A 24,498-nucleotide genomic window follows, 5' to 3' on the forward strand; every position below is an offset into this window, starting at 1 on the left:
TCACTTTTGTGAGATACTGTACATTTTTCTCTTCAGTAATTTACTATAAATTACTTGACATTTCTCTAGGATGGACTTCTAACATTCTCTTCAAACATACAAGTTTTTTTCTCCTTCTCTTCCGCCCTGATTTTATCACAGCAATTGATATTTGTCTAATCCTACCTATATGCATATTTATATCATCTTAAGCCCTGTACACACAAGCCGAATATTGGGTAGTATAGGCCTGTGTCGGGGTCATGCGGTGGCCAATAATTTGACTTATGTTTGGTGTTCTTACCAAGAACTGCTGTTATTTCTCCCCAGCCATCAATCAGTACCACCTGCCTGAATGTTTGAATCTGATTTGTGATTCCAGGAAAAGATCTCAAGAGAACATTCAGTAAAGGGTGACTTCACCTCTCCCCTGGTTCATTTTCATTTTAACCTACCTTTTCCTCTGGGATGAGCTGAAATGCATACTTGCCCAACTTCTTCTGGGTAGTGGCAGCCGACCCTGATTGCTTTTCACTGTGCATGCGCTGTGTGTTTCACATAGCCCAAAGCCTCCTGATACACGTGATATGGGTATCCCAGGAGGCGGAGGTGCAGGCTGTGCTCCCCTAAAAAAATATTTTTTTTTTCTGAAAGTGGGGGGGGGGGGGGGGGGCTAGAAAATGTGTTTTGAAGATCTGCTTAAAGAGGAAGTAAACCCTGGTGGGTTTACTTCCTCTTTGATTCCCTGCAAAGGTAAAGCATAATGGACTACTATGCATTGCATAATAGTCCATTATGTGTCACTTACCTGACACAGGAGCTAGCGAAGTCACTGCTGTCCCCTGTAGTCCGGAGCATCCATCTTCTCGGTGGGTCTCGCTGCTCCGCCGCTGTCATTAGATGAAGCCGCGATGATGCACGGGAGCCACCACTCACGGCATATCGCCGTTGACAGCGGCACGCTCAGTGCACCTGCGCGCCGCTGTCTAAGGCCGCGTACACACGGGCGGATTGTCTGCCCAACTTAGTCCGCTGAACCGTGTTTCAGCGGACAATCCGCTCGTGTGTGGGCTTCAGCGGACTTTTTCAGCGGACAGTCTGACGGACTTTGTCTTTCGGAATTTCCGTAATTTTGTCCGCTGAAACTTGGTTTTGTCCGTCCAAACTTGGTTTCAGCGGACAGTCCGCTCGTGTGTAGGCAAGTTGGACGGACTAAGTATGGCGCATGCTCAGAAAGGATTTACACGGCCGAAGGTTGCATTGCAGTGTATTGGACGTCGTTTTTCTAGTCCCGTCGTACGTGCTGTACACGTCATCGCGCAAGTTTTCAGCGGACTGTCTGTTCATCGTGTGTGGTCAAGTCCGTTCAAATTTGAACGGACTGTCTGTCGGATTGTCTGACGAACTTAGTTGGGCAGACAATCCGCCCGTGTGTACGCGGCCTAAGGCACATGCGCCATAGACAGCGGTGCCTGTATTTTGGCAAATATCTCCTAAACCGTGTAGGTTTAGGAGATATTTCTTGGACCTACAGGTAAGCCTTAATCTAGGCTTACCTGTAGGTCAAAGTGGTTTGTAAGGGTTTAGGTAACTTCTGAAATCAATTGGTTCCACTAGATTTTAGTTAGGGGTATCAGAGTAAAGGGGGCTAAATACAAATGCATGCCACACTCTTCAGATATTTATTTGTAAAAAATGTGAAAAAAAACATTTATCCTTTTCCTTCCACTTCACAATTATGTGCCACTCTGTGTTGGTCTATCACATAAAATCCCAATAAAATACATTTTAAGTTTTTGGTTGTAACATGACAAAATGTGGAAAATTTCAACGGGTATGAATACTTTTTCAAGGCACTGTATTACAATACTTTAGCCTTATAAGTGATTTTAACGTGTTTTCTCATTTTGCTTGGAGTCACCCTTCAAGTGAAAGTCGCAAGGGAGATTAAACAAAGGAAAGTCATTTGCTTTAAATTAGAATAGTATAAAATTTCAACTCAATGTACATATAAAATCTCCCTATAGGCACCATTTCGGCATTTGTGCAGCATGGTTAGCCAGTCGAGAAGCTGAGAAATTGGCATTATATTCATTGCTCTGGTTGTGCACATATTAGCGTTTTATTTCCTAGAATCTTCTGTAACATAATACTCTGCAGTGCCCTCTGGTACTGTAATATGTAATCGCCTTCTTTAATTTTGAATGAGATTCTGAGCAGTCATTTGTTTGCCAGATGTAAGCTCTGAAAAGCATTACATGTTTGTTAAACAATGTAATTAGATCCATGACGGTTTTTATATTATTCTGTAGGCATGTATGGCACCAATTGTAGGCACATGAAGGAGTCATTTTACGAAAACCCTATAGAAGAAACTGAAGAGTGTTGACCATAACAGCCAATAAAATGTTATTTGTCATTCTACCACTTCTGGTTAGAATAATAATTTGAAGGGCCTTGTGTGAAAAGTGTTATAAAGGAACATTCTTGTTGCCTATAGCAATGAGCCAAATTCACTCATTACTTTTTAGACCTGAACCATATTTCTCTTAGGAATCATTTTCAGCTATTATGCCTTACAAAAGATGCTACTGTATCAGAAATAATATTAAGATGTCTAATTTGCAAAAATAGTGTAAATAAGGCTTAAATTGTGTTTTCACCTAAAACACGTTTGCTTGATTATTTTAGATTAGAGTGGAGAATGCTTGTGCCGTGTACACATGAGCGTAATGTCCGACAGAAAAAGTCAGACGGGAGCTTTTCATCGTATATTCCGATTGCGTGTATGCCCCATCTGACTTTTCACGTTGAAAATTGTGACGGACCTAGAAAGATAAAATGTTCTACATTTTTATGTTGGAACCAATTCCTATTGGGAAAACCACTCGTCTGTATGCTGTTCCGACGTACCAAAAACTATGCATGCTCTGAAGAAAGTACGAGACGGAAGCTATTGGCTACTGGCTATTGAACTTCCTTTTTCTAGTCCCATCGTACGTGTTGCACGTCACCGCATTCTCGATGATTGGAATTTGGTGTGATCATGTGTACGCAAGACAGTTTCAGCGGAATTCCATCGGAAAAACCTTCAGAGTTTATTCCGACGGGAAAACCGGTCGTGTGTACAGGGCATTAAGCTGCCCATAGATGGATTGAAATTCAGCCAGTTCAGAAGGGACCAGACAAATTTGGATCCATCCATGGCTGTTTCCACTAATGATTAGCTTCTGTCAAGTGGCACTGTAGGTACATTTTTGACGATCAGTGGCTGCAGTTGCTGACCAAGGTATTCTGACAGTGGAGGAGTCCCACTGTCAGAATAGAATGGCACAGCAGGAAGGATTCCTCCATCGACCCCACATATGTGGGTGAGGGAATTAGGTAATAATACATATACTAATTAAAATCAATAATCTGAAATATATGGGACTATATGAACATTCTACTACATAACCTAGTGCACAAGAATAATAAAGCGTGAATGGGCCATTAAAGTAGAACTATGGGCAAAGCTTTTTTTTTTACACTTTGGATAGAGCAAGGGAGGGTAATAACCCCTGTCAGTTTTTTTATTTTATTTCCATTGCTATCTGTGTCCCATTTCCATTCACTGAGTTAAACCTAAAATCTGCAATTTTCTTTCCTTTTCAATTATAATGGTCAATGGGACAAATAGAGAGGGTGGATCTCCCTAATGGGGGCACAGACAGCAAAAAAAAAACAAATAGGTGTTCTAGTCCCTTTTAACACTCTGTCCAACACTAGAAAGAAAGAAGGCTTTTCCCTTATGCCGTGTACACACGATCGGACTTTCTGGCAGACTTGGTCCAGCGGATAATCCGCCGGACTTTGCAGCGGAGGTCCGGCGGACTTTCCGAATGAGCGGACTTGCACACACATGAACGGACTTCCCAGCGGACTAGGTCCGACGGACTTCCCGTCTGACTTTTGGCGGAGGTCCGACGTACTAAATTACCAGACTTGCCCACACAAGGACTAAAGTCTGTTCATTTTGACCGTGACTCCAGGTACGAAGGGACTAGAGAAGGAAGTCAATCTCGCCGCTTTCATCAGCAAGATTGACACCCTGCAAGCCCCATCGCCTGGTATGGATTTTAAGGGTAACCCCCATGCCGAAAAAAACGGCGTGGAGGTCCCCCCAAAATCCAAGCCAGTTCCTTATCCGAGCACGTAGCTCGGCCGGTCAGGAAAGGGGGTGAGGACGAGCGAGCCCCCCCTCCTGAACCTTACCATGCCGCATGCCCTCAACATGGTAGGATGGGTGCCTTGGGGAAGGGGGGCCGCGTGGCCCCCCCACCCCAAAGCACCTTGTCCCCATGTTGAAGGGCCTCTTCCCGACAACCCTGGCCGTTGGTTGTTGGGGTCTGCGGGCGGGGGGCTTATCGGAATCCGGGAGCCCCCTTTAATAAGGGGGCCCCCAGATCCCGTCCCCCCACCCTATTTGAATGAGTATGGGGTACATCGTACCCCTAACCATTCACCTGGGGGAAAAAGTGTCAATAAAAAAACACACTACACAGGTTTTTAAAGTAGTTTATTAGACAGCTCCGGGGGTCTTCTCGCCAGGCTCCTCAATCTATCTTCTGCTCTTTTGCCACTCTTTTGGAGGAGCCCAGCTTTCTCCTTCGTCGTCACCGTCTTCTTCTTCTTCTTCTTCTTCCTTCTTCTGTTCTTCCGATGTTGACAGGACGCTCTCTCCCGCTGTAATGCCGTGGAGGGGGTGCGCGGCAACTTATATAGGCGTAAGGGGTGGGGTCACCGGGCATTCCCCGGGACTGTAACGTCATAAGGGGCGGGGACACCATGTGACATCACCCAGTGACTACGCCCCTTATGCCTTATGCCGCCCACCGCGTCCACAGCATTACAGCGGGAGAGAGCGTCATGTCAACATCGGAAGAACAGAAGAAGGAAGAAGAAAAAGACGGCGACGACGAAGGAGAAAGCCGGGGTCCTCCGCTAGCAAAAGAGCTGCAAACGAGCAGAGGAGCCCGGCGAGAAGCACGGAGAAGTCGGAAGAAAACCCCCGAAGTTGGAAGAAGACCCCTGGAGCTGTCTAATAAACTACTTTAAAAACCTATGTAGTGTGTTTTTTTATTGACACTTTTTCCCCCAGGTGAATGGGTAGGGGTACAATGTACCCCATGCTCATTCACATAGGGTGGGGGGGCGGGATCTGGTGACCTCCTTATTAAAGGAGACTCCCGGATTCCGATAAGCCCCCCACCCACAGACCCCGACAACCAACGGCCAGGGTTGTTGGGAAGAGGCCCTTGTCCTCATCAACATGGGGATAAGGTGCTTTGGGGTGGGGGGGCCACATGGTGCCCCCTTGTCCAAAGCACCCACCCCCCCATGTTGAGGGCATGCGGCCTGGTACGGTTCGGGGGACGCTCGCTTGTCCCCACCCCCTTTCCGGACCGGCCGGGCTGCGGACTAGGGTCTGGTATGGATTTTGTGGGGACTCCCACACCGTTTTTTCGCGTAGAGGGATAACCTTAAAATCTATACCAGACCTAAGGGCCTGGTGTACAGTACCCTGTAGCTGAGAATCAGGATGATAGGATCGCGCTGGAAACATTCTCGTGGGCAGGTGCTGTAGTTGCCGTTGCGTCGTAGTTGGTCCGTCGGACCAGCATACAGACGAGTGGACTTCCCGACAGGAACTGGGTCTGGCGGACTTTCGGCAGAAAGATTTAAAGCATGTTTTATTTCTAGGTCTGCCGGACTTTGGGGAAGAAAAAGTCTGCTGGAGCCCACGCACGATTGAATTGTCCGACGGACTCTGGTCCGCCGGAAAGTCCAATCGTGTGTACGCGGCATTAGTTCTACTTTAATATTTTGGCCAGAAAATTCAAAGGCAAGACTTGGTGGAGATCACAAAAGGATAATGGGAGAGCAGATGCTTAACCCAGACAACATTACCAAATCAAGAACTCAGAATAAATTGTTGAAGGGTTTGGTTTGCCAAAGTATAAAAGGTCACAAAGAATAGGATTGCACTGAATAATATTACTCTAACAATGACACTGTGCCCTGGAATTTGACCATACACCTCAACACTTGGCCTAACCCAAATCCAGAGGCTTCAGTTTGCCTGGGGGATAGTCTAACTCTGTACTAGCTAGATAGAAGAACACTTGGCAGTTATTGGAACATTCTTTCCAATAGCCTCCCTATAGTGATGTCACAAGGATGGAGCTGCTCGGAGCAGCTCCAGAGAGCACAGGTGTTGTAAAATAATAATATCTCTCTCTTATGTGGAACAAGGATAATAGTTTTGACTGTGATGGAAAATAAATGTAGAATTCATCCAGTTTCTTTATTCTTGGAGCCAGCAGGCAGTTTTTAACTTTATTAAAAACTAAATTAAAGGCAGATGTTAAAGAACACCTATGACTGCAGATACAATATGTATCTATCAAAAATGATTTTTAAGTGTATATGTATGTATGTATGTATGTATGTGTGTGTATGTATATATATATATATATATATATATATATATATATATATATATATATATATATATATATATATATATATATATATATATATATATATACACAGTGGGGATCGAAAGTTTGGGCACCCCAGGTAAAAATGTGTATTAATGTGCATAACAAAGCCAAGGAAAGATTGAAGAATCTCCAAATGGCATCAAATTACAGATTAGACATTCTTATAATATGTCAAAAAAAGTTAGATTTTATTTCCATCATTTACACTTTCAAAATTACAAAAAACAAAAAAATGGCATCTGCAAAAGTTTGGGCACCCTACAGAGTTAATATCTTGTACTGCCCCCTTTGGCAAGTATCACAGCTTGTAAACGCTTTTTTGTAGCCAGCCAAGAGTCTTTCAATTCTTGTTTAAGGTATCTTTGCCCATTCTTCCTTACAAAAGTGTTCCAGTTCTTTGAGATTTCTGGGCTGTCTGTCACGCACTGCTCTTTTAAGGTCTATCCATAGATTTTCAATAATGTTGAGGTCTGGAGATTGTGAAGGCCATGGCAAAACCTTCAGTTAACGCCTCTTGATGTAATCCCCTGTGGATTTTGAGGTGTGTTTAGGATCATTATCCATTTGTAGAAGCCATCCTCTAACTTCAGCTTTTTCACAGATGGCATCAAGTTACCATCCAAAATTTTCTGAAATTTTATTGAATCCATTTTTCCTTCTACTCGTGAAATGTTCCCTGTGCCACTGGCTGCAATACAACCCCAAAGCATGATTGATCCACCCCCATGCTTAACAGTTGGACAGAGGTTCTTTTCATTAAATTCTGTGCCCTTTCTTCTCCAAACGTACCTTTGCTCATTCTGGCCAAAAAGTTCTATTTTAACCTCATCGGTCCACAGAACTTGTTTCCAAAATGCCTCAGGCTTGTCTATATGTTCATTTGCAAAGTTCAAAAGCTGAATTTTGTGGTGAGGACGTAGAAGAGGTTTTCTTTTGATAACTCTTCCATGAAGACCATATTTGTACAAGTATCTCTTTATAGTGGAATAGTGTACCACAACTCCAGTGTCTGCCAGATCTTTCTGGAGGGATCATGCAGTCAAACGTGGGTTTTGAATGCTTTTCTCACAATCCTGCGAGCTGTTCTGTCTGATATTTTTCTTGGTCTTCCAGATCTTGCTTTAACTTCCACTGTTCCTGATGACTGCCATTTCTTAATTACATTCCGAACAGAGGATATTGACATCTGAAAACGCTTTGCTATCTTCTTATAGCCTTCTCCAGCTTTGTGAGCGTCAATTATTTTCAGTTTCAGTTTTCTGCTTAGAAGAACCCATGGTGCTGATTGTTGGGGCAAGGTCAGATGAGTCTGGCCATTTAAAACCTTTGAGATTGACATCACCTGGTCTTCCCAGACGATGATTGAGAACAATCCATGACACTGGCAGGTCTCAGCTTTGCAAAGGGGGCAGTGCATGCTATAAATTCTGCAGGGTGCCCAAACGTTTGCAGACACCATTTTTTTGTTTTCTGTAATTTTGAAAGTGTAAATGATGGAAATAAAATTTTACTTTTTTGACATATTATAAGAATGTCTAATCTGTAATTTGATGCCATTTGGAGATTTTTCCATCTTTCCTTGGCTTTGTTATGCACATTAATACACATTTTTACCTGGCGTGCCCAAACTTTCGATCCCCACTGTATATATATATATATATATATATATATATATATATATATATATATATATATAATATGCCAACATTTGTCTTGACATCCAGATAGCTTTATTCTCCAAATCAGCTACATTCAGAGAGGGTAACCAGCACTATCCAGCTATGTCGAAGTTGATCTATACCAGCAATGAACATCCTGACAGTAGGGGAGAACAGAGAGATGACCATATCAATGTGTTTCTGCTCCTTCATGGAGTAATTAGCAGGTTGGAAGGTGTTCTTAACTATTGCAACTGCATTGATGGTCAAGGAATCTGGCTGGGAACCCGAATCGCAAACATTAGTGAAAAGAAATACAAATACTTAGTCGAGTACAATTCTTATTAATTCATCTTGACAGTGTGTTTAGCTGCTTGTTTAGAATTCAGCTTTAATATGTATCTAAACCCAATAACAAAAGAAAAAAATATATATATATATTGCAGCATAGCACAAACCAGTATCACACTTCTTGTCCTAGGGTGACCATGCTAACTCACGTTACTGTATCTGTGAGGGCAGATAACACTGATTGAGATAACACTGTAGAGTGTAAAGCCCCGGACACACAAGCAGACTGTTGAGGGATATTTGCTAGTACAAAAAATACCAGCAGACAGTCTAGCCGTATGTATGTCGGTCTGTCCGGCTTCTGTCAGACGTGCATGTTGGAAAACCAGCAGCCAAACGACTGCTGATCAGCGCTATTAGCCAATGGCAGATTGCGCTGATCAGAGTGTTGTAGCGGGGGGGGCATCGCACCCACCTGTCAGAACACAACAGCTCAGCAAGGGAGATCCCTGGACTAACCTTACGTGGTTAGTACAGCGGCTCCCAACCAGAGCTGTCAGTTTTTTGTAGTGTGTACCAGGCTTTAAGGGCAGCATTGGATTTCTATCAGGAACAACAGGTATTTTTGGGCACTTAGAAATATAAGAACCCTTTGGCCCTATTTACATGGATGCGACCATTTCGTGTTAACACAACTACAGCTGTGTTTACAGTCATTCACTTGTAAGGCAGACTGTCCCTGTGCATGAGACTTTCAGTTACATGTTTAACAGACCAAATGATGTTTTGGGTTTATATGCAATTTAATGAGCCACTGAACCACAACAAAAATATGGTTCCATAAAGTTAAAATGGTTGTAAACCTCCGAAATAAAAACTGAACAGAGCATATCCCTCTATATTGTGAACTAGCCTCAATCCAAAACACCAACTGGGATTTCTGCTTCCTCTCTCTTCCCTTTGCTATAGGCATTAGTCATTTTTGATAGGCTATCCTAACACCACAGAATCTTGGGAGATGACCCCCCCCCCCCCCCCCCCCCCCCCCGTGCACGGTAGGTGACTGACAGCCTCTGTTGTGCTTGTTTACCTATAAGCCTGTGTGTGTGTGTGGTGGGGGGGTCCTTTTGCTTCGCTCAGGTCTCAGATTACACTCACATCTCAGATTACACTCCACTCCCGTCTCTGTGCTATGCAGTGCGTGATGTCAGATCCCAGCCCCTTGCCTTCTGGAGGAAAAAAAAAAAAAGAAATTAGGCTCTGATCCATGAGTTTTAGTCTGTAGAGGAGAGGGTACTGCAGATAAACAGGTTCAACTTATGTAGAAGGATTTGTTTGATCTCTGTGTATCACCTGAGGCCAGTCACTGCAGTGGGTATATGTAAGGGTTTACAACCACGTTAAGCACTGGCACTTGTAGTCCAGACATAATGTCTACATGGCCCCTGGAATATGCCCTATATTTATTATTTGCTTTTTATCTTATCACATACAAGGTATATTATGAATTTGGCTATAAACTTCAATAATTTTCCAGTAGCAAAAGCTAACAGTGGCTATCTTGTTTGGAAATGGATAAGAGACACACATCACCTTTGTGGAAACTTTTCAGGCTATATTACAGTTTTATATGGCTATGGGGAAATGTAGTTAGACTGGTTCTGCTATGGATTATTCCCAACTTGCATTAATTAAACTGGGAGGAAACATGGTTGTGGCAGACAGAGGGTGTTGTCAAATTGCTAAACACTTTACCTTATGTAACTAGAACATCAATGAGCAATAAGTACTGTACCCCGTTCAGTTTAAATTTTGTTGTCGGGTGTTGCATTAAATTAGACTCAATGGCACAACTGACAGACATATAAAAATGAACTCAACAGAGCAGTACAAAATGTAGTATATACCGCAAAAAAGAGGGGGGGGGGGTGTTTATCACTCGGATATTTGGCATCTGAGCCAAACTTGCAGGATAAACAAGGAAATACTTAGAAGAAGCCTAGACGTGTCTAAATAATGAGCGGCAGTTTTTGTAACAAATTAGCCATGGGAGTCACCTATGCTCCAAACGCAAGACAATCTTTGGAAGCTACTGGCTATTGGCTATTGGCTAATGGCTATTGCCATTCAAGCTTTCCTCCCTCCACTGCTAGATGAGAAGTACACGTGACATTCTCTATGACCTCGTATTTGTCAAGGATTCTGGTGACAAGACCACTGCTCCTGAGTTCCCAACTCCGCCCACTTGTTGTCCATCCCAAGGGAGACTAATATTCTCTGCTGGACTTTTTTATTAACTTTACGATATTTCAATTTCAATCTGACAAACTGACTATATACTGTCACTTTTCTTATCCTCAGGTCACTGAATGCAACCAAGTTTTATGGAAGAACCACCTTCACTTCTGTGGGGTTTGGATCCTGTGTTCCTATCACATGCCAGGTTGTACATCAAAGATATTTTAGAATTAAAGGAGTCCAATCAAGTACCAGGTAAATTATTCTGCAGCTAGTCACGTGCTGGTAAATGTACCAGAGTGAAATGTATGGTTTATAGACAAACTGAGACTAATGTGTCAGAGGATCGATGCTCAAAACATTTATTTCCTCAGAGCTACCAATTAGAAGCTTGCCCTGGAATGTGACAGCATCAGTCTGGAAGGTTGAATTTGATTGGTAGCACTGGGGAACCAAGAAAAGTTCTAGGTACAAATGCCCACAGTATGTGTACGAGTCATAGGTTTGCACAGCCTATGACATTAGGGCATGCCCCCCAAAACTCAAACACATATGTATATATACTGACAGTGTCAGTAGAGCAATGGACGATGTCAGTAGGGCAGTGGATGGTGTCTGTACTTATTTATTTATTTTACAATTTAGGAGCCCCGTTATGGGGCTGTGGTGAAATATCAGGTGTCTAAACTGGGGGAATCTGTGCCACACAAGGTGATTAGGCACACCTGGCACACCCTGTGCGCACGCCTATAGTATGGGTATTAATCTCCTGAGTATATGCAAATATAATTGGACAAAATGTTATTTTTCTGTGTTACTAAAACATCTGTGATTTACTAAGGAGTAATGCCGCGTACACACGATTGGACATTCCGACAAAAAAATCCATGGCATTTTTTCTGACGGATGTTGGCTCACACTTGTCTTGCATACACATGGTCACATAATGTTGTCGGAAATTCTGAACATCAAGAACAAGGTGACATACCACGAGCCGAGAATCTGCTTGATTCCGAGCATGCGTAGAACTTTGTGTGTCCAAATTGTGTACACACAATCAGAATTTCCGACAACGGATTTTGTTGTCAGAAAATTTGAGAGCCAGATCTCAAATTTTGTGTGTCGGAAATTCCGATGGAAAATGTCCAATGGAGCCTACACACATTTCCGACAAGGAGCTACCATCGAACAATTTCCATCAGAAAATTGACTGTGTGTATGCGGCATAACTCTTCTTACATGTGCTTTTTGCTGAACAGTGTTGCACAGAGATTATATTTAGTATTATTGGGTGTTAATGCATCTCTTCCATTTAGCAAACCCTTTATCTGGTTTTATCAAGTAAACACTATAATAATTGAGAATGTATTTTTCCCCTTAACATCCTACTGCATGTGATCATCTCTTTAAAGTGAGCACAGATTAGACTAAATTAAACAAAACTATTATTATTTACAGTACTATTCTTTATTCTTATTACCCATTAGTAAATTAAGTTGACATGTATTCAAGTCTTTATGCTACATTTATATTGTCTCCTAGTACTAGAGCAAACCTTGTGAATATTTATGGATATGTAATCTACAGTATATATTAAATTCTTTCTATCTATCTTTCTGTGAGGGACTGCCTGGCACCCAGCCTGGGTGCTTCCACCAAGATACAGCTTCCTCCACTATGGAACCAGGAACCAGGGATCATAGCTGAGAATTGCACCCATGAGCTGGAGGACACTAGCTTAGGTGCAAACTGGAACTGACTTTTTTGTAAATTCACACAGATTACAAATAAGAGCAGGATCAGGACTAGCATCGGTTTGTTTGAAGCTGATTATAATCTTCTGCTTAGAACCTGAGACTAGAAGGGGGGTTGAGGCAATCAATGCTGGTTTGGGCACAGAGGCCCCAAATCTGTATCCAGGTTGTAGGTTCCCAAAGTCTGTGTGTTTTCTGGGGGACGTGGACCCAAATCTGAAGCAAAAACACTCCAAAGGGCCCCCACACACATAGAGCAACAGAGGCTCCTCAGAAGCCAGGGCCCATAGTCAGTAGACAAGAGGATACATTGCAGTCCCCTCCAAAAGCCCCTGTCCTGGTTGGATCTGTCACTCTATCTATCTATCTATCTATCTGCTATGTGATTATAACAGTCTTTGCTACCCAGAATTCCTGTTTGGAAATCACATTATTGAGCACTTGTCATTCTGTCACTAATCATTTTTCTTCCACAGGTATTTTTTTTTACAAAGATCATCCCATCAAACAGCTTGAAATCTTGGGAACTGTTGTGTCTGTAAGGGAAAAGGATGCCTTCTACAGTTATGGAGGTATTATGGATCTTATGTGTCATTATTTATTTTGTATAACCACTTTTTTATTTTTTGCTTTTTTTCAAACAGTGCAGAAGTTTCTTTTTTTTTTCTTTACAGTATAAAACCCCTTTCACACTGAGGCACTTTACAGGCTTATTTGCGCTAAAAATAGTGCCTGTAAACGTAAACTGGCTCTTGTGCAGCCCCAGTCTGAAAGCCTGAGTGCTTTCACACGGGGGCGGTGTGCTTGCAGGACAGGAAAAAAAGTCCTGCAAGCAGCATCTTTGGTGCGGAAGCAGTGTATACACCGCTCCTAAAATAAAAACCAAAAATACCAAGTTGTACCGGCGCTCAACCTCCCCCTTGCTGTGTTTGAGGGTCCGCTGCAATCCCAGTCTTAGCCCCCCCCCCCCCCAGAAAAACCAGGATAAGGGTCCTGCCCATTGAAATGAATGGGCACTAGTTTCAAATCACCTTAAAATCGCTTTGAAAGCAGAGCTAAGCGGGCACTTTTAACCCCTTTTTTACCCTTTTTTATTGCCCGCTAGTGGTGCTAAAGCGCTGCTATAACGGCAGTAAATCTCCGTAAAAACTATTGGCGCTTTACCACTAATGCCTGCACCGCCCCAGTGTGAAAGGGGTCTAACAAAAGGCAAAACATTTTTCTTTCGTTTTGGACAGAGTGGAGGATTTGAATGCTTGCCAGTTTTTATTGCTGTCTCTATAAACGTTAGGAAGATTCACTCTCTCTATATGTCCTGTTTACCATTATCATTGAAAGTTAAAGAAAATTTTATATAAAAATTTAAAGAAAAAAAAAATAAATAAAGAAAAATCTCAAATTTTGGATTGTCACCAGAAAAGCAATAGAGTGGAAATCTTCCAATGGGGAGACTACTTCTGGACCTGGGGGGCCCAAAGGAATTTCCTTAATTTTGCATGGATTTCCTTTCACTTCCTCTTTGGCTATAATACAGGAAGTGAAGGTAAATCTCCCCAATGGGACACAGATGGTGAAAAAAAAATCTGTCAGGGGCTGTAACCCCCCCCCCCTTACGCTATCCAAAATTAAAAAATATTTTTGCCTTTAGTACTGCTTTAATGCTCTAATTATAATTCAAGACAAGAGGACAGTAGGCCACTCACAAAGAACTATTTTAAAATGGCACTGGGACCACTTTAAGTCTACACTGCTAAAACAGCTACACCAGGGGTGAATTGCCCCCCCCCCCCGAAAATATTACCAGTCCAGTCCTGAGTCTCTCTCTCATATCAGTATCATCAGCGGTGCAGAGAGAGACTCTACTGTCATTATGCCGTGCTGGAGCCTGAATCCTGTGATGGATTTACGGCATTTTTATTTATTTATTTATTTTGTATTTCTTTTTTTTTTGTCTTTTTTGTGGGACTGCAACATTGCGGCAGACAGATCCTGACACTTTTTGGGGACCAGTGACACTAATACGGTGATCAATGCTAAAAATATGCACTGTAAAGCCCCATACACACTATCAGTTTTTCTGCTGAGTTTTTCCTTCAGGTTTACCAAAACCATGTAGTGGAAGGGCCTGCCTGATTGCATACAAACTGAAACTCCTAAGGTTTGACCTCATATTATATGGTTTTGGTAAATCTGAAGGAAAAACTCAGCAGAAAAACTGATAGTATGGGGCTTCTCTGTACTAATGACACTTGCTGGGAAGGGGTTAACATCAGGGGTGATCAAAGGGTTAACTGTGTCCCTGGGAGGGTGCTTGCTAACTCTGTGGGGGGTGGAGTCACTAGATGAACTGAGTGAATTGTGTTCCTGTTTAGCAGGAACACAAGATCACTCTATTCATCTCTGACAGAACAGCGCTCTGCCTTGTTTACATCGGCAGACCGCTGTCCTATCTCTGTGAGGAGCGATCATGGGTGGCCAGCGGACATCGCTTCCGCCATACCCACTGATTGGCTCCCACTCTGGCCAATCAGCGCTTGTGCCTTCGCTAGCTATTGCACGAAATGGCGTACAGGTACACCTTATTTTCTGGCAGTGACCCTCCGGAGACTAGACTCTGGATCCGCCCCTGAGCTACACTAATGGTCCTTGCTGCAAAGAGGATAATCTGGTATTAGGCAACAACAAGCCTGATAATTCCTCCTGGAGACTTTTTGTCTCAATAGACTTCATAATGAGGCCTCATTTCCACCCCTGGGCCTATAGCAGCTGCTTAGACAGCTATGGCCAAAAGGCATTGCTGTGACACCATTTATAATAGATTTAGCTGTTCTTGTAATTTTGGCATCCCTGCTTAGATCCTCCAGGTCCCTGCATGCAGAATTAGCTAATTTCTAGGAATTTAGGGGCTCTGAAGTCCTTGGTGTTTTATATTATACAATTGAAGACTTCAGCTTCAAAGTCAGAAATGTGTCCTCAACTCCTCCTGCTTCACTCACATCTATATCAGTTAGTGGTGCAGCGCCATTGTTGTAAGCCAGTAGTATAATCAATATTTAGGGAATGGATGCTTTTGCCAAAGCCTTGTCACACAGTGGTTCTACTTTATTTTATTGTATTATTATTTAGTAAAAATGTATAGAATTGATTTGCATATGTGGGCTTGGGTCATTCATTAATCTTTAAATGAATGTTCAAGGAAAATATTTAAAAAAATTCAAATGTATATTGCTATGATGACTAACATGGACATGGCAAAAAATGTTACCTTTTACCACATACAGTAAATGTATCTATGGTAACTATGGCTTGGGAGGAAAGACATACCACTCACCAGCAAGGATGGGTCCTTCACAGGCACACCTCTCCCATGACTAAGACGGGGTTCACACATATGTGAATTAGATACGGCTTTCTACACATCCAATTCGCAGGATAGGCAGGTGTGACTGTCTTTCAATGGAGCTGGTTCACATATGTCCAGGGCGGCCGCTGTCCAGATTGAAAAGGGGTCTGGTGTGTGTTTGGGTCCAATTCAGGTTCAAGTTCAGGCAAAAATTCAGGACCTGAATCGCAACCTGAACCAGTGAACAAGGACGCACCAGACCCTAGGCACGAACCCGCGTGCATCCATATGTGAACCCAGTCTAAAGTAGCAAACAATTTTCTTTGATTAAAAAAAAAAATGTAGCAAACAATTTATTAAGGACTCCTATGCCTCTGCAGCCTTTCAGTGCCCCCTATCACTGAAGCTGTTCTTTATCACAGGACATTCTGATGCAGTCAAGAGGCTGTCCAATAATCCCTTACCATTTTGGAGCTTTTTGAAGAGTCCTCTTTCTGAGAGAAGTTGGTATAGCTGCTCATTGTTGGTTTCTTCTTCGTTGCTGAAGCAAGCTTTTCAAAAGACAAATTGAGCAGTGCGATCCCAAATGAAAAATCCCTTACTGTGCAGAGCCACTGTTTGTTAAAACCACAAAGGAATGTCCTGTCAGCAGCAAGAAGCTTTTTAAAATATTTAGGATCGTGACGGGGCAAAGGTTAAAGGGATAAGGAATAGTTTTTGGGGTTTGTCTCTTAAGGCTGGGTTCACAGTATTTGTGAAACGGCTTGCAGCTGGGTGTCTGGTGTATCTCCGTTCACCGTTTCAGGCACGAATTAGGTCCAAAATTTTGGCTGAATTCAGACCTGAAATGGAGCCAAAGATGCACAGGACCCTTCTGTAGTGCACTCCGCGGCCACCCCGGAGATGTGTGAACTGGCTCCATTGAGACCCGGTCACACTCTTCTGTCATGCGAATTGGATGTGGTCTAACTTCCGCATCCAATTCGCATAAGTGTGAACCCAGCCTTAATGCTTTGCGTTTCCTCATGCAAAAAAGAGAAGGTACAGGCCAACTACTGCAGAACGTTCTGTTGAATGATGGGGCAAGCACCAACATTTGTTGGGCAGAGGCACAATGGAGTTCTAAACTTTACTCTTTTTCCTTTTACAGCGGCTGGTAAAAACAGGCAGCTTAGCCACCGTTTTATTGCCCCCAACCCCCCACCTAAAGCCTACTATACAGCTGGAGAGGTTTGTTCTCATGTAAGGGCCGCAATGCTTTGTGTTGAGGCCACAGAAAATTGAATGTGGTAAGTTAGTTTGCCAGACAGCACTGTCTGCTTGATTCACTGTTGCAGTGCATTAGTCCCATTGAAAATTGCCATTCAGCAAAACAAACAAAAAAAAAAGCTACATAAAAAATAATAATTAGAAAATGTACAATATTCCAGCCTTCAAATTTGCGAGTGGATAACAATGGCTGGTGAATGTCGGCTGCCTGGGGGGGGGGGGGGGGGGGGAAGGGCCATATCAGCACCTCCGAAAGGTGGGGTTGAATGGGAGCCGTATTTTAGGAAGTGGCTCTGATAATCCGGCTGGCAATCCTATTCCTCTCCTCTCTTCCACTGCACGGGTAGGCTGCATTGATGAACACAGGTAGACTGCATTGATGGGCACAGGTAGGCTGCATTGATGGGCACGGGTAGGCTGCATTGATGAACACAGGTAGACTGCATTGATGGGCACGGGTAGGCTGCATTGATGGGCACCGGTAGGCTGTACTGATGGGCACAGGTAGGCTACATTGATGGGCACAGGTAGGCTGCATTGTTGGGCACAGGAGAAGAGGCATTGATGGATACAGGTAGGCTGCATTGTTGGGCAGAGATGAGGCTGCATTGTTGGGCAATGGGTACAGGTGAGGCTGCATTGTTGGGCACAGGTGAGGCTGCATTGTTGGACATGGGGCACAGGTGAGGTTGAATTGTTGGACACAGGTGAGGCTGTACTGATAGACACTGATAAAGTTGTTTGTTAATATTTATTTTTGTAACTTAATTATGTATAAAACATTTAAGTGTCATTTTATGAGATTTTATGAGGGCGTGTTTATGGGTGGGATTAGGGGTAGGGCAGGGTAGGGGTTGGGCGGGGCAACTGGTAGCGAGTAACTCTTAAAGAGGAAGTAAACCCTGGAGAGGTAAAGCATAATGGGCTACTATGCATCATAGTTGCATGACATCACTCCCGCACATGCGTGTGGGAGCCGCCAGTCAAGGCATGACCCCTATTAGAAAGGGCACGATGTGGCTCATGCGCCGTAGTCATTGCCTCTAGTCATTTTAGCCGCGGAGGTTTAGGAGATATTTCAAGCACCTACAGGTAAGCCTTAATATAGGCTTACCTGTAGGTAAAAGTGGTTTACAGGGTGTACAACCACTTTAAGGCATGGCTAGTAGATCAGGACTTGAGATTTTGAGCCCTGTAATATTCTATCCAAAAAAATTCTTAAACAGCCATGTAATCTGTTTAAGGTAATTTATTATACAAAAAGTAGAAAACATGGTATGACGATTAAAACTAAAACTATAATTTTTCCAGAGGAACACATATCATTTTAAATAGTATCATCATCAATCCGTGAACAAATCTCATCCAGAATAGGGATTCAAGATACAGACCTTAACACCGTAAACATTTGTATGCACCATAATATACAACTAGGTACACAATGAACACTTGTCCCCTATAGAAACACAAATACTGTCATAGCTTCATATGTCAAAAGCATGTCATACTGCCAAACATATTATGGCACGCATATCTACCACTCAATATATAAGTGAAGCTAGAAAGATGTTCCCATGTTTGATAATGAATAAATAGAAAGTTCTCCTCAAGCAGGGAATAAAGAGTAGGTTGTGCTAATAATCAAGCCAATGATCTTCTCCACTGAGTTGTACTGTATATCACAAAACTCTCCATGGACATGCCTTATAAACCCAAGCTGTTAAGCCTTTTAGCTGATAGTATACTGTGTACAGGGCCAGCCCTACAATGCGACCCAGTGGCGGCAGTTGTACCCGTATGGTCACCCGTGCCGGCTGTCTCCAGAAATCTGCCTGTGGGCCTGCTGTGAAAGGCTGCATCCAATGAGTGTGCAGTCCGTGCTGCCTGTGAGACAGTTTCACACTGAGCAGATCGTTCTGCTTGTAAGAGCCACTGAGTGTGTGACACTGTCATGTAATGTAACTGAATGCAGAGAGAGACCAGCTGTCAAAATTGAGCATTGATGTCGGGGGCGGGACCCAGCAGCTATCAAACACCAGCCAATGGGATGGGATCTGGGTGGTCCGCTACGTGCATGTGGCCACTCTCCCTTTCTTAATCAGCCCAATCATTTGCTGGTGTTTGATAGCTGCTCCCCCCCCCCCCAGGTTCCGCCCACCCCCGACATCAGTGCTGAATTTTGTCAATTTGTCTCTCTCTGCATGAAGTTACATTACATGTCAGTTTAACAAACTGAGGGGCTTTGACAAGTGTCAGTATCGGCTCAGTGTAAAACTCCCTTTCCTGTGCCAGTGCCAATAAGTGCCACCTGCCAGTGTCAATCAGTGCCACCTGCCAGTGTCAATCAGTTCCACCTATCAGTGCCAATCAGTACCATCTGTCAGTACCACCTGTCAGTTCACCTGTCAGTGTCAATCAGTGCCAATCAGTGTTTTCTATTAGTGCCACATATCAGTGACAATCATTGTTGCCTGTCAGTGCTGTCAATCAGTACCAATCAGTGCACTGAGTGCAAGGATGGGGTGATGAACTCAGCAGCCAGGCACATTGTCCATTGGGGGCCGGCCTGGTGGGGCACAACTGAAAACTGTTGATATTTAATAATTCCTCATGCCGATCTTTAGTATAATAGGTAATCACCACACTATTTACAATAAAATACTGGAGGTAAAATAAAAAAGTGTCAATAAAAAGCCTGCCACTAAACACTGTTATGTGATCCCACCACGAAAAAAAAGTGCAGCACTAACTTACTGATCAATAACTTAACAATAATGGTGGAATCCTCCAATGTATGGGAATCTCAATAGGTTTCAATATTACGACAATACCGGTCTCTGATACGCAATTTCACATATAATACACATCACACTGAAAATAAGACACTGTGTAAAATGAAACTTAGCAGGGATGGTGACAACCCCTCCTATAGATAGTGGCTATAAAAAAATGTCTTCATCAGTTTAGGCCAATATGTATTCTGCTACATATTTTTGGTTAAAAAAAAAATTGCAACAAGCGTATATTGATTGCTTTGCGTAAAAGTTATAGCGTCTACAAAATAGGGAATAGATTTTATGGCATTTTTAATCAGATTTTCTGATAAATGTAATTTTTGTTATCATAATATAAAATAATGAATGTTGGAACCTTTTAGTGGGCGTGTTTTTTTTTTGGGGGGGGGCAGCATTTCATTTATGAGCCCAGGTAGCACAATGTCTTGGGCCGGCCCTCACTGTGTGCATTGCTCAGGACAAAAGGCTATGTCTCCTTCCACAAACATATACTGTACAATAATTCCTTAAAGACCCTTAAGTACTCTGAGGATTCTGAATGTTGCAGGTGAAACCGGTCAGACACCTGTTTTTTCTCTGTTGCCATCTAAATAGCAGTGTTTGTGGTTTTGTGCTGTGTATTATTTAACCACTTGCTGCACGCTAAACAGTACATTTACTGCTAGCGGATGGCACCGACAGGCATGGGAATGTACTGGTATGTTAAGATCCACATCCTGGTTTTCGAGCGCATGTACATGTACCTCCTACTGATCTGTGCTGTGATTGGATACAGCCAGGGGCGGACTGACCATTCGGCCACTTAGGCACTACCCAAGGGCCCCGGGCCACTAGGGGGCCCCACCAGGGTTGCCAGCCTCAGTAAAACCAGAGACAGTATGTAAAAATCTGTTGCTGTTTTTTTACATCTGTCTCTGAAATGTCCCTTACCGACATCCTTTTGGTCTAAAAATCCAGAGAATATAGCTGCCCCACCTCTCCAGTACCTTCTCAGCCAATAGAAACACATCTGTGTATACTGTGTGTACATATATGTGTATACTGTGTGATTGTATACTGTGTGTGTGTGTGTTTGCATATACTGTGTGGCCCCATAATCTCTGATTGCCTGGGGGACCCATAATCTCATATTGCCCGGGGCCCCATGAGTTGTCAGTCTGCCCCTGAATACAGCTTGAGTTTGTCAGTACCCAGATAGCAAAGATTACTTGCTACATATTTCAAGTCTGTTAACTTGCTGCACATTTTCACTGCCAAGTTGTACACCAGTGTTCATTTTGGCAGCAAATTTTGATCTAATGCCCTGTACACACAGTCGGACATTCCGACCACAAAATCCGTCTGATTTTTTCCGATGGATTTTGGCCAAAACTTGTGTTGCATACACATGGTCGGACAAAGTTGTCAGAAAATCTGATCATTCGGAACGAGATGGCGTACGTTGCGTACGACGGGAATACATAGAGGCTAGTAGCCAATAGCTTTGGTCTCATAATTTAATCTGAGCATGCGTGGCACGTTGTCCGTCGGAATTCTCTGCAAACGATCGGAAAAAGTCAGATCAGATTTTGTTGTCGGAAAATTTTAGATCCAGCTCTCAAACTTTTTCCGTCGGGATTTCCAAGCCCACACACGATCTGATTTTCTGACAACATAATCCGATCGGACCTTTTCCGTCAGAATTTCCGACCGTGTGTACAGGGCATTAGTCTTAAGACTAAAATGTCATTTTAGTTTTAGTCCAATTTTAGTCTTCTGCAATTGTTTTAGTTTTAGTCATAGTCTTTGACTAAAAGGCCATTTTTGTTTTAATCCCATTTTAGTCAGCTAAACATCCCTGTCTCAAATTGGGGCGCTCGGAAATAAGGTATACAGAGGCCTTTATTTAATACAGTGGAGGCAACACTGTTGCCTTCTCAACCACCCAACCCCCTTTTTTTTAACACACGCCATTACGTTATCTAACACAGGGATTGCCTGAAAGTGCTAAAGTTATTTCAGCAGCAGGTGGGGGCTGACACAGAGCTGACAAGCAGGGAGGGGGGAGAGGAGGACAGAGGAGAGCTACAAATTACAAAGGCACGTAAACTTACCATGGTGTCAGGGCTCAGCAGCCATGATAAACCATTGGTCAGTTTACAGAAGGGAGGGCAGAACCAGACAGGATCTGCCAGGTATTTCAGGTGACACAGAGGGCCAAATGACACAGCACAAGCACTGTGCTGTTATTCATGCTTTAAATGGACAGGATCACTTTTTTTTTATTAGAGTAATGGTTTAAATATAAAGTGTGTTAACCTCCCTAGCGGGAATTCCGAGTCTGGCTTGGGCTGGGATTTCAGTACCATAAGCGGTAACCCCGAGCCAGACTCGGGATCGCATCGCTGGATACAGGGAGAGGTTACTTACCTTATCCCCTGGATCCAGCAATGTCTTCCTCGCTGTGTAATCGAGCTATCCTCCGCTCGATTCACACAGTGCCCTAGTGCCACCGAGCTCCATTCCCTGCGACGTTTCGGCGCACGGTAGTGGAGATCGACGCCAAATTCAAAAAAGTAAAAACACACAAAACACACACAGTACTGTAATCTTACAGATTACAGTACTGTATAAAAAAAATACACACCCCTTTGTCCCTAGTGGTCTGTGCAATGCCCTGCATGCACTTTTATAAATACTGTTTTTTCTGCCTGGAATTTGGAGATAGTCCATAGCAACCAAAAAGTGTCCCTTTATGTCAAAAGTGATTTTAGACCAACTAGAAAACAGCAATAATAAATTATAATTACTTGCAGAATTGAGCAATAGCGATTTGTGGGGAAATTCGTCATCAAACACTAAATCTAATGACAGCGACAATTCTACAATGAGCAAATTTCAGTGTTTTTGGATTTGATTACATTATTGAATAATTTTTATTATTATTTATTATATTATAAACTTTATCATACCCGGGATGTCTGCTAGACTCTGGTTTGAACAGATTTAAGAGAGCTATTGCTAAGAATTACAGGACTACAATATAAAAACGCCAAATTTCCATGCAAAATAATTGTACCGCTTTCAGCACCTAAAACCAGAACTAATCATACCGCCAGGGAGGTTAAAAAATGATGGGGGGGGGGGGGTTAAGAAGGCAACAGTGTTGCCTCCTGAATGTCTGACTGTGGCTGCTTAGCTCACAGAGAAGATGTGAACCTAGCCTTTATGAATTCCCAGAATATTTTTGACACATTGTTAAGCGCTTCAAGTCCTGGGCAACCTTTTAATATTAACTGAAGCTTGTTGAGCTTGTTTTCACCACCTCAAGTCCAGCATGTTTTAAAATGGCCCAAGGATGTGAAGAACTCCAGGAAACAAATCTTTATTTAAAAGCAGGGCCCTCTGATTCCTCTTGTATTGAATTTTATTGCAATTGTACTATCTGCCCTCATGATGTAAAGCGCAGCGAAAACTGTTGGCGCTATATAAATCCTGTATTATAATAATGTTCTGAGTTACAGATAGTGTATGCCACCTCCGGGATCACTGTGTTTTCTTTACTATTTACACTTTTCTTTAATTCGCTATACCTCTAGTGCTCTAAGGCCTGGTTCACACCTATGCATTTTTTGTGCATTTTCACTTTTGCAGAAACACACTACAGTCCATTTAACATGGTTTCCTATGGATGTAGTTCACATTTGTGCATTTTATGGAAAGGGCCAGGGATTTTTTCTGGTTTTTGGTTCCATAGACTTCAATGGATCAAAAGCGTGTATTTAAAAACGCAAAATACACCTGCAATATGCAAACTGTAACCTGCATAGGTGTGAATCGGGCCTGAGAGCAGACCTGAAAAACACACGCTCTCCCTCCATCTCTCTACCCCTCCTCTCCTATTGTCCAATCACAGAAGGTGCGAATGGACAGGGGAGACGAGGGGCAGGTGGGCTATAGCATGAATAGGAGAGCCATAAGTCTTTTGTCGGAGAACTGGGATTATTATTATATTATTATTATTATAATACAGGTTTTATATAGCACCAACAGTTTGCGCAGCGCTTTACAACAATTATAGTGAAAGCTATACCAACGGCGCTCAATAGAAGTGTAAATATGAAAGAAAACGCAGTGATGCAGGAGGTTTCTTATAGCTCATTAGAATTCACTATTTGTAACCCAACACATTTTAACCACTTCCCGACCAGCGCACGACGATATACGTCGACAGAATGGCACGGGCAGGCATATTGGCGTACAGGTACGTCCAATATTCGATGCCGCCCCGGCCATCGGGAGCGCGCCGCCGGCGGCGGGCTCCCGCGCTGGTCGGGACCCCCTTGAGTCCGGTCGCGGGACCCGCGGACTCGATCGCCGCGGGCATCCCCGCGATTGTCTCACGGAGCGGCCGAATGGAGGAAATGCTGTGTAAACAACATTTTTCCATTCTGCCTAGCAACTAGTGACGCTGATCTCTGCTCCATGTGATTGGAGCAGAGATCAGTGTACACTAAATGAAAGCCCAACCCCCCCACAGTTAGTAACACACCCCTAGGAACACTTAACCCCTACACTGCCACCCACTGGTTAACCCTTTCACTGCCAGTGTCATTTACACAGGAATCACTGCATTTATATAGCAGT

At 43.1% G+C, this 24,498-nt stretch overlaps 1 protein-coding gene across 3 annotated transcripts in view; it reads left to right on the forward strand.

Annotated features, from left to right (window-relative positions):
• STN1 (STN1 subunit of CST complex) overlaps positions 1 to 24,498 on the forward strand; it is a 96,924-nt gene that overhangs the window by 24,589 nt on the left and 47,837 nt on the right. For all 3 annotated transcript variants that reach the window (XM_077455256.1, XM_077455258.1, XM_077455257.1), the window contains 2 exons: positions 10,835 to 10,966; positions 12,942 to 13,037. In XM_077455256.1, the coding sequence (XP_077311382.1) occupies positions 10,843 to 10,966; positions 12,942 to 13,037 (220 nt within the window). In that variant the 5' untranslated portion in view covers positions 10,835 to 10,842. The remainder of the gene's footprint in view (positions 1 to 10,834; positions 10,967 to 12,941; positions 13,038 to 24,498) is intronic.

This window comes from Lithobates pipiens, unplaced genomic scaffold (genome assembly GCF_037356315.1).
Source record: "Lithobates pipiens isolate NorthernLeopardFrog02 unplaced genomic scaffold, aLitPip1_a1.2 Scaffold_25, whole genome shotgun sequence".
NCBI lineage: Eukaryota > Metazoa > Chordata > Amphibia > Anura > Ranidae > Lithobates > Lithobates pipiens.